The sequence below is a fragment of the Mchenga conophoros genome, linkage group LG1 (assembly GCF_057382185.1).
Source record: "Mchenga conophoros isolate Kocher_MC1m ecotype Shallow Benthic linkage group LG1, M_conophoros_male_GT1.1, whole genome shotgun sequence".
NCBI classification, from domain to species: domain Eukaryota; kingdom Metazoa; phylum Chordata; class Actinopteri; order Cichliformes; family Cichlidae; genus Mchenga; species Mchenga conophoros.
Window position 1 is genome coordinate 39,607,181 of NC_140526.1, and position 13,451 is coordinate 39,620,631.

The 13,451-nt window shown below is 41.3% G+C and overlaps 1 protein-coding gene across 1 annotated transcript in view; it reads left to right on the plus strand.

Annotated features, from left to right (window-relative positions):
- Nucleotides 1-13,451, plus strand: part of shank2b (SH3 and multiple ankyrin repeat domains 2b) — a 300,073-nt gene that overhangs the window by 90,694 nt on the left and 195,928 nt on the right. Inside the window, exon 3 of the mRNA XM_085277877.1 lies at nt 5,094-5,321. Within this exon, the coding sequence (XP_085134003.1) occupies nt 5,118-5,321 (204 nt within the window). The 5' untranslated portion in view covers nt 5,094-5,117. The remainder of the gene's footprint in view (nt 1-5,093; nt 5,322-13,451) is intronic.

The following is a 13,451-nucleotide window of genomic DNA, read 5'->3' on the forward strand; positions in this document are numbered from 1 at the left end:
CAAGAAGAAAGATGGCGGGCTCCACCCCTGTATAGGTTATCAGGGCTTGAATAAAGTCACTGTCAAGAACCGCCATCCTCTTCCTCTGCTATCCACCGCACTCGATTCCCTCTCCCAGGCCTGCATCTTCACCAAGCTAGACCTACGCAGCGCCTACAATTTGGTGCGCATTAGGGAAGGGGACGAATGGAAGATGGCCTTCATCACCCCTAACGGGCACCGGGAGTACCTGGTGATGCCCTTCGGCCTCTGCAACAGCCCTGCTGTCTTCCAACATCTGATCAACGATGTCTTGCGGGATATGCTAGGCCGGTGGGTGTTTGCTTATCTAGACGACATCTTGATCAACTCCCGCACCGAAGTGGACCATATTCACCATGTGAGGGCCGTGCTGAGCAGGCTGCTTGAGTACCAGCTGTTCTGCAAACTGAAGTGTGCTTTCCATCAGCAGTCCACCACCTTCCTAGGCTTCACCATCTCCTCCGATGGCCTGACCATGGACCCGCAAAAGGTCCAAGCCGTGACCCAGTGGCCTCAGCCCTCCAGCCTTAAGCAGCTACAGAGCTTCCTGGGCTTTGCCAATTTCTTTCGGCGCTTTATCCGTAACTTCAGCACCGTTGTCGCCCCACTGACATCCCTCACCAAACCAGCTAACCTGCCTAAGCCCTTCTGCCTCTCCCCAGGTGCAAAACAGGCATTCCAAGACCTTATCCACCAGTTCACTATGGCCCCCGTCCTGCTCCACCCTGATCCTGCCAGAGATTTTGTGGTGGAGGTGGATGCCTCCGATGTTGGCGCTGGCGCCGTCCTTTCTCAACACGACCCGGATGGAAAACTTCACCCATGCTGCTATTTCTCAAGGAAATTTTCTCCCATGCAGCAACGGTACGGTGTCGGAGACCGAGAACTCCTGGCCATCAAGTGGGCCTTAGAAGAGTGGCAGCATTGGCTCCTGGGAGCGAAAGACCCTTTTCTGATCTGGACTGATCATCAGAACCTGATCCATATTCGTTCTGCCAAGCAGCTCAACCCAAGGCAGGCCCGTTGGGCAACAAACTATTTCTCCAGGCTAAATGATGATCCTATAAATTTGTGACACGCCATTTCCTCTCCAGCTTAAGAGTCATCTGCTTTAGGCTACGTGTTTGAGAATTATACCACGGAGTCAGGTACTTCTGATTAGAGACCTTAGTTTTCACTGGCGCTACAGTATCCAGAGTCGTACGTAGTGAGGAGGTAAAATTATTAACAAGATGATCGACCTCTGTTGGAGTAGCGTTCAGATAGCTGCTCTGCTCTGTGTTGGTACACGGCATTGAAGATGATAACAGTGGGTGGATTATATTCTTAAACTTAGTTACAGCACTTTCAGAAAGACATCTACTGTGATAAAGTCTACTCTCCACTGCTGTGTAATCAATTATTGTAAATGTAAATGTTATCAGGAAATGATCAGACAGGAGAGGGTTTTCAGGAGACACTGTTAAATGTTCAGTTTCTATGCCATATGTTAAAACAAGATCTAGAGTGTGATTAAAGTGGTGGGTGGGTTCTTTTACATTTTGAGAGAAGCCAATTGAGTCTAATAACAGATTAAATGCCATGTTGAGGCTGTCATTTTTAGCATCTACATGGATGTTAAAATCACCCACAATAATTATTTTATCTGAGCTCAGAACTAAATCAGATATAAAGTCTGAGAAATCAGACAGAAACTCTGTGTAAGGCCCAGGTGGACGATAGATGATAACAAGTAAGACTGGTTTCTGAGTTTTACAGCTGGGGTGGACAATGTTAAGCATCAGGCTTTCAAATGAATTAAAAGTCTGTCTTGGTCTTTCATTAATTAATAGGCTGGTGTGAAAAATTGCTGCCACACCACCCCCTCGGCCTGTGCTTCGAGATTTCTGGTAGTTAGAATGACTCGGGGGTGTTGATTCATTTAAACTAACATAATCATCCTGCTGCAACCAGGTTTCTGTAAGGCAGAGTAAATCAATTTGTTGATCAATTATTAAGTCATGTACTAACAGAGACTTGGAGGAGAGAGACCTAATATTTAATAATCCACATTTCACTGTTTTACTCTTTGGTTCAGATGTGGATACTGTATTGTTCTTTCTTTGTGATTGTTTATGTTTAAGTTGTTTGTTGCTGGTTTTAGTTTGTTTTTTGTCTTTTTGGAAGCTGACACAGTCTCTATGGAGATGGGGGGTTTTTCGGGGGGGGGGGGGGGTAGCAGGAGGAGAGAAGCTGCAGAGAGGAGTGTAAGACTGCAACTCTGCTTCTTGGTCCCAACTCTGGATAGTCATATTTTGGGGGGTTTAATAATCCATATTTCTAGAAATGAGAGCTGCTCCATCCAAAGTGGGATGGATGCCGTCTCTCCTAACAAGACCAGGTTTCCTTCGTATCACTTGAATGCTCAAACATGACACATGTTACGTGACACTTCGAGTGCATTTGTAATTGGCCACATGCTGATTGGAAAAGCATGGGAGGAAATTATACACATTACAGAATAAAGTCCGCAGCAGGAGGCTGAAATGAAAATGTGCAAAAACAAAATCAGGAGTTGCTTTTCGAACTGATATAAAACTGGCATTTTTTAACTGTCACACCTTGATTCTTCATCTTTTCTCACCCATTTTCATCCTTCTTTGTTAAAAACATTTCTCAAATCCTCAAGGAATACAATGTAGAGTTATCTGTTATCACGAGTGGGAATACGAACTCAAGAAATCTGGAAAAAGGCAAATCTATCCATTACACATGTCACTGAAAATGGCAGCTTTATCTATTGTTACCTGCAGTGTCATCAAATCCGGGACATCTCAGCTAATGGGCATATATGGTTGGATATGTACACTCATCATAGCCATGAATGTCATAGTCATTTTGGGCTTTTTATGGTTTCTTTGCACTGTTCTTTTTCCATGATTGTACAACATATATCCTTGATGACTTAAAAAAAAAGGGAGTGGATGTACAATTTATTTTGGATTTTCTATAATCTGCACAGGGTCAAAATTATATACCGGTATTTGTTTAAATATATACAAATATAAATATACACTCATTAAGGTGCTGCTTAAGATTCTATATTTCTAAATAACTGCAAATTACAAATCGTTTTCAAATAGACTGTACCAGCTGTCAGGAATGGTGGTAGAGGAATCATCCTGTGGGGCTCTTTTACTACTAGTGGCACGAGGACATTGAACAAAGTGGATTAAAAAATAAAAAGGACTACTTTCAGATTCTTCAACTTCACCTCAAATTAACAGCTAGACAGCTGAAACTTGGACCCGATTGGGGATTCAAAAAAGACAAGGATTCTAAATACACATCTTGTTGCTTAAAAAGCATCTCTAGACCCAGCAGTCTTAGCTAATTATAGGCCAATCTCCAACCTTCATATCAAACATCCTTGAAAGAGTAGTTGTCAAACAGCTAACAGATCATCTGCAGAGGCTTGTTTGTTTCAGTCAGGTTTCAGAGCTCATCACAGCACAGAAACAGCTTTAGTGAAGGTTACAAATGATCTTCTTATGGCCTCTGACAGTGGACTCATCTCTGTGCTTGTCCTGCTAGACCTCAGTGTAGTATGACATTGTGAGGAACCTTGGAGTCATTTTTGACCAGGACATGTCGTTCAACGCACATATTAAACAATGTAAGATGTAAGACTGCTTTTTTCCATTTGTGCAACATCTCTAAAATTAGAAATATCCTGTCTCAGAGTGACGCTGAAAAACTAGTTCCAGGCTGGACGACTGTAATTCATTATTATCAGGATGTCCAGAAAACTCGCTGAAAAGCCTTCAGCTAATCCAAAATGCTGCAGCAAGAGTCCTGACAGGGACTAGAAAGAGAGAGCAGATTTCTCCTGTTTTGGCTTCCTGTTAAATCCAGAATCCAAAATCCTGCTCCTCACATACAAGGTCTTAAATAATCAGGTCCATCTTATCTTAATGACCTTGTAGTACCATATCACCCTATTAGAGCACTTTGCTCTCGCTCTGCAGGCCTACTTGTTGTTCCTAGAGTTATGAACCCGTGACAGAGTCCAGGTTTGGGTTTTTTCTTTTTTGTTTGTTTGGTTTTTGCAGCAGTCGCAGTTAAACAGACAGATGTTTGAAAAGTCATCTTGTGAAATATTGTATCTTGCTGGCACTCTGAAAAGAAGTAGAGTGAAATACGCACATCTTAGCATGATCATTTCCTATGTTGAACTATAACCTTCAGATTTTGACTTACACGGTTTTTGCTTGTATTTCCAAGTTGAAGTGTTTTCTTTAGTTAAAGAAAAGGTCATAGATTAGTTTTTTAAAAATGAAAAATAATATTTAATGAACGAAATGAAGAATAAGTTATACATTGGGAAGGTTTTACCTAAAAATCATTTAATCTCTGTCTGTGTTTAGTACTTATGTTAGACCTCTAACTGTTATCTAATGTCAACAAGTGAGAATAGTTCAGTGTGAGTGTTGGGTACTGTTTTAATCAGTTACTTTAAAAAAGAAATCTTTTTTGTCAGTGTAAGGTCAATGACATATGGGGATATTAATTGTTAGTATTTAATTAATATAAAACATTTAACCTCCAAATCCCCCACACACTGACTTCTGAGAAAAGTTGAAAATATATTTAATCAGACATTCGGGTTATTTCAGTATCTTCATTCTGCCCGGGTCACTTACAAGCACACAGCTGGAGGCACTGACTGATAAGACCATAAATCATGTTGCCAGTGGATCATTTGGCCATAGGGAATAGATTAACTCTCAGGTGCAGTTTTCACCCTCGTGAAGTTCATTTAGTGATATACAGAAAGCACTAATGAGCCAGACCATGTTTTTGCATATATTAGGTGATATTAGTACCTCTGGGAGTTTACTGAAGCCCACTGTACAAGCTGTTAGCACAGGATGGATGAGACAAAGTAGCATGCGTGGTCTTTGACGGCTGTCTGAAATGACAGAAGGTGTCTGATGGGAACAGGAGGAGATTATTCAATTTGAATATCTAGTTTCTTTAATCATCTCTTTGCAAGAGCCTGATATTATTTCCTGTTTGCTTCTCTGTCCCAGCTGAATTCCCCGGGCCTGCTGACTATGCCCCAAAGCTCCACCTCCAGTGAGGATGAGATGGCCCAGAGCTTTTCCGACTACTCTGATGATTGTGCCTCCGAGAGCTCCCGCGAAGAAACCATCTATGAGACTATAAGGGCCACTGCAGAGCCATCGCAGAACCGCATGGACGACATTCACACGAACTCACTGGTTATCCGTCTCTTGATCCCTGACTTGCAGCAGACAGTGAGTATCTGTGAAGGATGAGAACAGAGCTTTTGAGAGTGCTGATGTTAACCTCGTAGCATCCACCAGCTCACCCGCATCTAGGGTAGGGTTAGGCAAACATCCACCTCTTTTTTTGTTAAAATTTTCATCTTTTTGGGACGCCAGAGCTCAAAGCGTTTAACAGAACAATATTAATGTTAACATTAACGTATGAGATTTCATCAGTAAGGGAAACGACCTCGACCCTAACCCTAGATGGGATGCCAGTAACCCGATAAATGTTTCGAATTGATCATGTTTGTGACTGTGTGAAATATTAACGTGACTGATGAACATAAACTTGCGACTTGATATGTACTGGAAATGAATGCTGTGTATTCTAACACCTTCTAACCTCTTTTGTGATCTAAAAGCTTTTATTGAAAGCTGGCTTGCAGTAAACTCAAACGCAATGATGCCATTAATGTGTGAGACCTGCAGGAAAGGTACAGTCGGTGGCATTTCAGTTGTGGCTTACAAACAGTGTCACCATGCATTAAACAGATAGGAATCTTTATAAAAATTGATAATGCAGGCAGAAAGAAACAGGTGCATTTCCAGATGTTAAAGGTTTTACAGTGATCCAAATGTGCTTCACTGCACTCTGCTCACTCCAACTCCAACAACGAAATCACTGGCATTTCTGAGAGGGTGAATATTCTTTAAGGGTCCTTTCATGTATAAAGTAGTATCCCTATTAGCTGGTATATATCATCTGTTGTATATACCTGGAGAGATAAAAGAAATTTGCAGGAAATGTGCAAAGACATTTGCCAAAACTTGAAAAACACATACACCTGTTAGCACATTCCATCGGTTTGCTGTTTTATCTTATTTTATACTCATTATAAGACTCCTCTAGCATGATAATATAACACATCCTTATCTCTTCCATTTGTGTGAGATTAACCTTTAAGCAAATGGATGTTTTCAGAGGAAGCAAAGGAGTGTAATCTCAGCCTTGGAGGCTTCCTGCTGTTTAAAGTAGGCTTACCAGTAATCTTTCACTCATTTACAGTTTTAAAGTCGGGGACTTAAACGAGCTCTGGCCATCAAGAATCATAATATGATATTAGTTGGTCTGTGACTGTTGAATGGGAGACGTGTAGCAGGTTGTTATATATAGCTGCATATGTGTAAGAGTGTGTATCAAAAGTTAAGGTGGGTCATGAGGTGGGCGGGGCTATTTGGAAAATTAGTGAAGAAAAGCGTTTACTGGATTAGGTGCTTGGTGAGAGTCACACTACAACATTTAATGACACAGTTTGCCCTTAGGACTCAAATACTGATTATACAATTTAATATTGCTGTGCAGTTTATAATAGAAGATGATGAACCCAGATGTGGGAGCCAAAAGGAGAAAGTAAATGAATGTTAGATTGTCCTTCCATTTCCTATTAATATGTAAATGAATAGCAGGTAGATGAATAGCTGAAAGTAAATGATGCCTAATTAATCTTATTTTTAGGCCCTTATTTCATATTCCACATTAAAGCTGCGAGCAGCAGTAGGACCGTGGCATCGCGCCTGCTGCCGTGTACGTGTGCCGGGCTCGACTCACTCGAGATGTTTGTTGCAGTCTTTCAGAAAATTCTAATTTGTCTGTTTCATAAACAAGGCACACTTCCTGTGCCTGCTAGACATTGTACAAGAACACATGTTAAGTTTATGTCACAGTGTTGTACACTGAGTGTGTGACCAGCTGCATCTCTGTGCGGGATGGAAGCGGGATGCAACATAACTTATTACATATTTAACATATTTTTGATACATTTTCATCCTTTGGTGAGCCAACTCCAAAAATATTTCATTCCTTGTTCACTGAATGACAATAAAATGTCTGTCTGTCAATCTTAAATTTAAAATGTCTCATAAGGTTTTTGGCTGTTTCAGCCTCAAACACAGACAAACCTACCACATGGCCTGCCTCATGGTTTCACACACCCACTAATATATATATAAGTGGGTGTATAATATATAATAATGATAATAATGTTATGATTTTCTAAAATCCTACCCCTCAATTACAGCTTCCTTTTTCGTGCCATGCTACTAGAGCCGCCATTAAATGAAAAGCCATCATTTTTACACAAAGGCATCATCAAGGCTGGAAGTTTATACAGACCTCTTTCTAAGTGGATGTGGTCAGCCTGTGAGGAATAATACTCAAAGCAAAAACATTTCCTATTCCCACTCGGTGCTGCTCTGGCTGTCGGTGCCTATTTGTTGGGACTTTGATCAAATGTAAAGTTTGGGACAGATTAGAAATGCGTGTTTAAGTTACAGTATTTTTTGTGCTTCATAGCAAAACACTGAGGCCATTTGAAAAAACTGAGTTTACTCAAAGTTGTTCCAACTCTTTAAGGCTTTCCTGACCAAATTTCAGATGGTTCTGGTAAATCAAGCAGGACTGATTCACTTAAACCATGCTGTAAATTAAATAATCTGTTAAACTCAGGCACTTTTAAAGATTCTAAAGTAAATGGTAAATGGCCTGTATTTGTATAGCGCTTTTCTAGTCCCTAAGGACCCCAAAGCGCTTTACATATCCAGTCATCCACCCATTCACACAGACATTCACACACTGGTGATGGCAGCTACAATGTAGCCACAGCCACCCTGGGGCGCACTGACAGAGGCGAGGCTGCCGGACACTGGCGCCACCGGGCCCTCTGACCACCACCAGTAGGCAACGGGTGAAGTGTCTTGCCCAAGGACACAATGACCGAGACTGTCCGAGCCGGGGCTCGAACCGGCAACCTTCTGATTACAAGGCGAACTCCCAACTCTTGAGCCACGAAAGTAAAAATCTGAATATAATCAGGTTATGTGTTCAGCATGTTACCATGGATTTAGCCAGGTCAAAAGAGAGTTACTTTCATGACACAGAAAATTCTCACAACTCGCAAGCCAATAACTGTCACGGTCCAGGGTGTATTATTATTGATCTTTGTTGTTATCTGGCGCTTCACTGCAATACTGAGTCCCTATGGGAGACGAACCTGGTCCCTTTGAAGGCATGTTTACCAGGGTGGCCCTGGTGCACCTTCACACCGGTTAAATTCAAATTCAAATTCAAATTTTATTTGTCACGTACACAGTCATACACAGTACGATATGTAGTGAAATGCTTGGACAACTGCTCGTGACCTAAAGAAAACACAAAAGGAAAAGGCTATGAATAAGATAGGAAATAAATATGAAAAATTAAAAAGGGTAAATTTAACTAGGAAGGAATAAAATATAAATTAAGGTTAAAAATGAAATAACTGTACAACACAAATTAGAATGAAGGGTAAATTTAACTGGGAGAATAAGATAAAATATATAAATTAAAGTTGAAAATAAAATAACTGTACAACAAAATACACAATATAGAACTATATAAGAATGTATGAAGAAATCTAAATAAATATATACACAATAACAGCAGCGTGATTTAAGTAATGAAGTGAAACAATGTCCAGAATGTCCAGTGTGTGTAAGAACTGTATGTGTGGGTCAGTACTGTGTGGTGGTGTGATTGAGAGACCGTATCGCCGGTTATCTACGGCTCTCTAAATTGGTGCGCTTGGTAAATAACTGGGTTGCATTTAGTGGCCTTGAAAACCAAGTTAACTGTTAATTTTAAGGTTAGCGTAACCTGTAAGAGCCCTTCGAGTGATGTTATAAGAATATGCAGGTTTTATGCTTCACTGTTCAAAAAAGTTAAAAAGGGAATGTCCACAATTTAGACTTTTTGAATACAGGGCGTGTTACTAAAAGCAGTTCAGCAGGAACAAAGCAAAAGCCACATCAAATCATAATAATCACACAATCAAATCGGTGGACTTATCTCATTAACCTACTCTGAGATTATGCTGATTTTATTCTGATGTGAGAGACGAGACAGGTTGGACAGAGTGGGCATGCCTTGGCCACGACGTGCCTATCTCTGTGTGGATATAATCCAATAAGATTCCAAGTTCTTGGAAGTTGTAATCCAGTAGGACCAAAACCTCAAAGTGTAAAATTTGTCATCTAATGTTGTCGCTATGACTGTCCAAACAGTCATATGTGCGTGAAAGACTATCACACAAACGCTTCACAGCAAATGATCAACTCAGTTTAACTTAACTACTGGACCTGACTGACCATCCAGTTAGTCCCAATTCTAAGTTTGTGTGATTGTTTAAGGAAAAAAGTCACCAAGTTATTCTCCTGTTGACCAACGTTCCCTCTAAGCTGCACGCGTGCGCATTTGCGCACTGCTGGTTTCTGCGCACAGAAAATCTGCGTTGCGCACAAAAATAAATAAATAAATCTAACCTGAAATACTTTAACAATTTTGTTTTGCAGTGTGAGTCAGTAAGTGACTGGCTGCTCCTGTATGGGATTAGAACGATGCCGCCTTATCCCATAGTCCAGCCAATGATGCGATTCACATTCGTATATACACAGCTAATCAACATCGTTGACAGGCTATGACAGCGTCCTTATGTGCCGACACCGGTGTTTAGCTAGCAAAGCGGCTGATGTGGAGTGAAGCCACGTTAACGACACCGTGTACAACCACTGGAGATGTGAGCAGGACAGACGGAACAATTGACGGAAAAAGTGTGGACTTTATACCAGTTTTTAAATTGTGTTGATCGGCCATGTAAAACCCCGTTAAGTGTTACGTCAAACGCTATTTCCATCATGGGATTAGGATGTTACCTGGCAGCACGGTGGCACGGTGGTTAGCACTGTTGCCGCACAGCAAGAAGGTCCTGAGTTCAATTCCACCATCAGGCTGGGGTCTTTCTGTGTGGAGTTTGCATGTTCTCCCCGTGTTTGCGTGGGTTCTCTCCGGGTACTCCGGCTTCCTCCCACCGTCCAAAGACATGCAGCTTGTGGGGATAGGTTAATTGGTTAATCCAAATTGTCACTAGGTGTGAATGTGCGAATGAATGTGAGTGCAAATGGTCTGTCAGTCTGTCCCTGTGTGTTGGCCCTGCAACAGACTGGCAACCTGTCCAGGGTGTACCCCGCCTCTCGCCCTATGACAGCTGGGATAGGCTCCAGCGCCCCCCGCGACCCTGAAAAGGATAAGCGGAAGTGAATGGATGGATGGATTAGAAGTGTAGGTGGTCGAAGAGTATAAATACCTCAGTGTCCACCTGGACAACAGACTAGACTGGAGACTGATCAGTGAAGCTATCTACAAGAAGAGTCAGAGCAGACTGTACTTCCTGAGGAAGCTTGGGTCCTTCAATAAGTGTGTTGTGGAGAGTCTTCTTAAATCACCTGCTGGGGTAGCAGCATCAGAGCCAGGGACTTAAAACGGCTCAAAAACCTGATGAAGAACACTGCTTCTGTCCTACTGTGGAACCAGTGGAGATGATGGTGCAAAGAGGGATTCTTCACAAAATCAAAAAAAAAGAAAATTACGGACAACCCTGAGCATCCTCTTCATGAGTCAGTTTACAGCAGCAGAGTGTCTTCAGACCTGCTGTAATACAGGAGATGCTTCCTGCCCACAGCCATCAGCACCTACAACATCTCATTGAAGAATCCTGGATTAAATTAGTTATGACAATATTTAAGTCACAAGTCATGAGGACTCACACAAAAGTAAAGGATATAAAATAGAAAACAATAAATAAAATAAATCACCCCCCCCCCAAAAAAAAAGAAAGATTCTACTTTTAAAATCGTTCTGGTAAACAGTGACTCCACAGAGTTTTGTTTGTTTTACATGAACAGTGGGAACTGTGACTTTAGCTGTTAGCTTTTCATAAACTGCAGCGTTGGTACATTTACACTGTGGGTCAGTATGGTGCTGCTTGTTCTTTAAAGCTCTGTGAGAACTATGTGCATACAGTACAAGCAGCCTACATCCTCACTGACCATGTACCACATGTAGGCGACCTTAACTGTACATAGATGCAGCCTTCCTTTCATTCACAGTGAGAATCTGTAAGTAAACGTGGTCATAAAAGACTGCCAGTGTGAATGTGAAAGAGCAGCTAGGTGCTTCTGGAGTCTGTGTAGTAGTTTGAGTTTGCTCTGAACTGCAGCTCTTTGCTTGATGCGTGCATGTCCTTGAGGAATAATAGCTTTTTATTGGATGCACATGTGTAAAAGGACAAAGGAGTAAAAGGGACCAAAGATGGCGGGGCTGCTGCTTGGCAAAGCTCTATCTTCAGCCACTTGACGTTCCTCTCCTGAGTTTCGTTCCTTTCGGTCTCATTTGTAATGCCCTTTTATGCTGCACATTGAGTTTGTACAATCCAGTGGATTGAAATGTACAGTGATGAAATAAACTCATGACCCGTTGACGTAATTATCAAAGTGAAAAGAACTGCAGCATAAGATATGTATGTGCATGTTCACATGTACACTAAGCTCTCTCACGAGTATGCACTAGTGCTTCTGATTTCACATTCATCAGTGAGTACTCAGTGGTGCCACTTGATCACATGATTGAGTCACACAGTCCGCTTGGAAATCAAAATCAAGTGAATAATTCAAGCTAACACAAACACACACTTGCTCACAGACACGTGAGGCAGGCTCCTGAAAACTGTGCTCGTTCATATCATTTCTGAGTGAAAAGACTAGAAGCAGGAGAAAAAGAGATCCAGACTTTGTCTAAAATATTTAACAGTGTAATAATCTCTGTCACGCTGCAATTTATCCAAAAAAGTCTAAAAGTCAGCTGCAGCAATGTATAATGTTTCAAAAGAACCAACATCTTGGACAAGAAAAGGCAGGTGTAGGGAGTGACAACATTTCCTCTTTCCCACATGCTTTTCTGTGTTCTTGGTTCTTCCACAATCTTCACACTGTTCTTCTCTTACAAGCTTTCTTTTCTCACTTTATTTCATCCATCTCCACTGTCATTCAATGCCAGTACACAGTTCTTACATCCAGACAGAGACAACATCTTTTCAAAGTTAATTTCTGCTAAAAATTCAGAGGCTGGACTCAGTGACAAGCAAAGCGAGCTTTCCAAACATGGTTGGTTTGAATGCTTGGACCACAGGAGACGACAGGTTTGTGAACACCAGAAAGCCGCTGTGGACATATGCTTAGTCTAACTGTCATTAACTCAGACACCAGCACCATCAAATGTGTGTTGACAAGAGGAGTAACCAATAAGATGATTTTACCTAGTCGGGTGCCATGTAAAGCAGTTGCTGCAGCAAATGCTCACTGTTTGAAATTATCTTTTCAAATATTCTGTATTTGTGGTCTGGGTCTTACACTATCAGTTCTGGCCACTGTGGATCATGCTAATTTCACAGTCAGGTGGGTGCCAGTGGAGATGATAACAGATTAGGTTTTCACCAATTTCAATGGTCACAACCAAAGTAGCAAAGATGACACAAAATACTAAGGGATCTTATTTCTGTTTAAGCTAGTTTTTAAAAAGCTAGGACTCCCTACAACCTCCTGCAGGGCATCCAGTCATGAGAGTAAGCCAGTGTAATGAAGGTTCACTGACGGGAGAATTTACTTGGTTTTGATGACAGGTGAAATTAAGCATCACAAAGGACCAAGGATCAAACCTGAGAATGTCACTGAACACATCCTCAACACCAGCACATCATTTCTTCTGGAGCTCGTCTTGTCACATCTTTAAAATAATATGTTTTGCATCTTTACCATCAGTTATTGACGCCCAGGGTTGGTGGTACAAACGTCCATTTTGTGAAGCAAAAGTTCAAGTTCAGGGTTGCCCTGCTTTTTAGGGTCTTTAAAAACATTTATGCACAAAATGTCTGGGCTTTACTGAGTGATGATCTCCAACATTTCCTGCAGTAATTTGCAGCCAATGTGAAGTGGCTGTGATAAGAATTAGCTCCAAGTGCAGAGCCATGGATCTCACCTGGAACAGTATAGAGTATTCAATGTTTAATTAAACATTGCAGTGGTCAGCATATGCAGCATTTAGTTCTTACAGGTGCTGAGAGATCTCAGTGGACGTGAGCCTTTTTGTCCTCTTGGCATACTTTTGTGATGTCTTTGTCCTTAATAATTACAAAAATTTAAAAAACCTAAGTGAAAGTGTTGCTTTTTTTTTTCTACAGTGTTAGGGATAAAGTCACAGCAATGGGTAAGAATGAGTGGTTTATTTCCAGT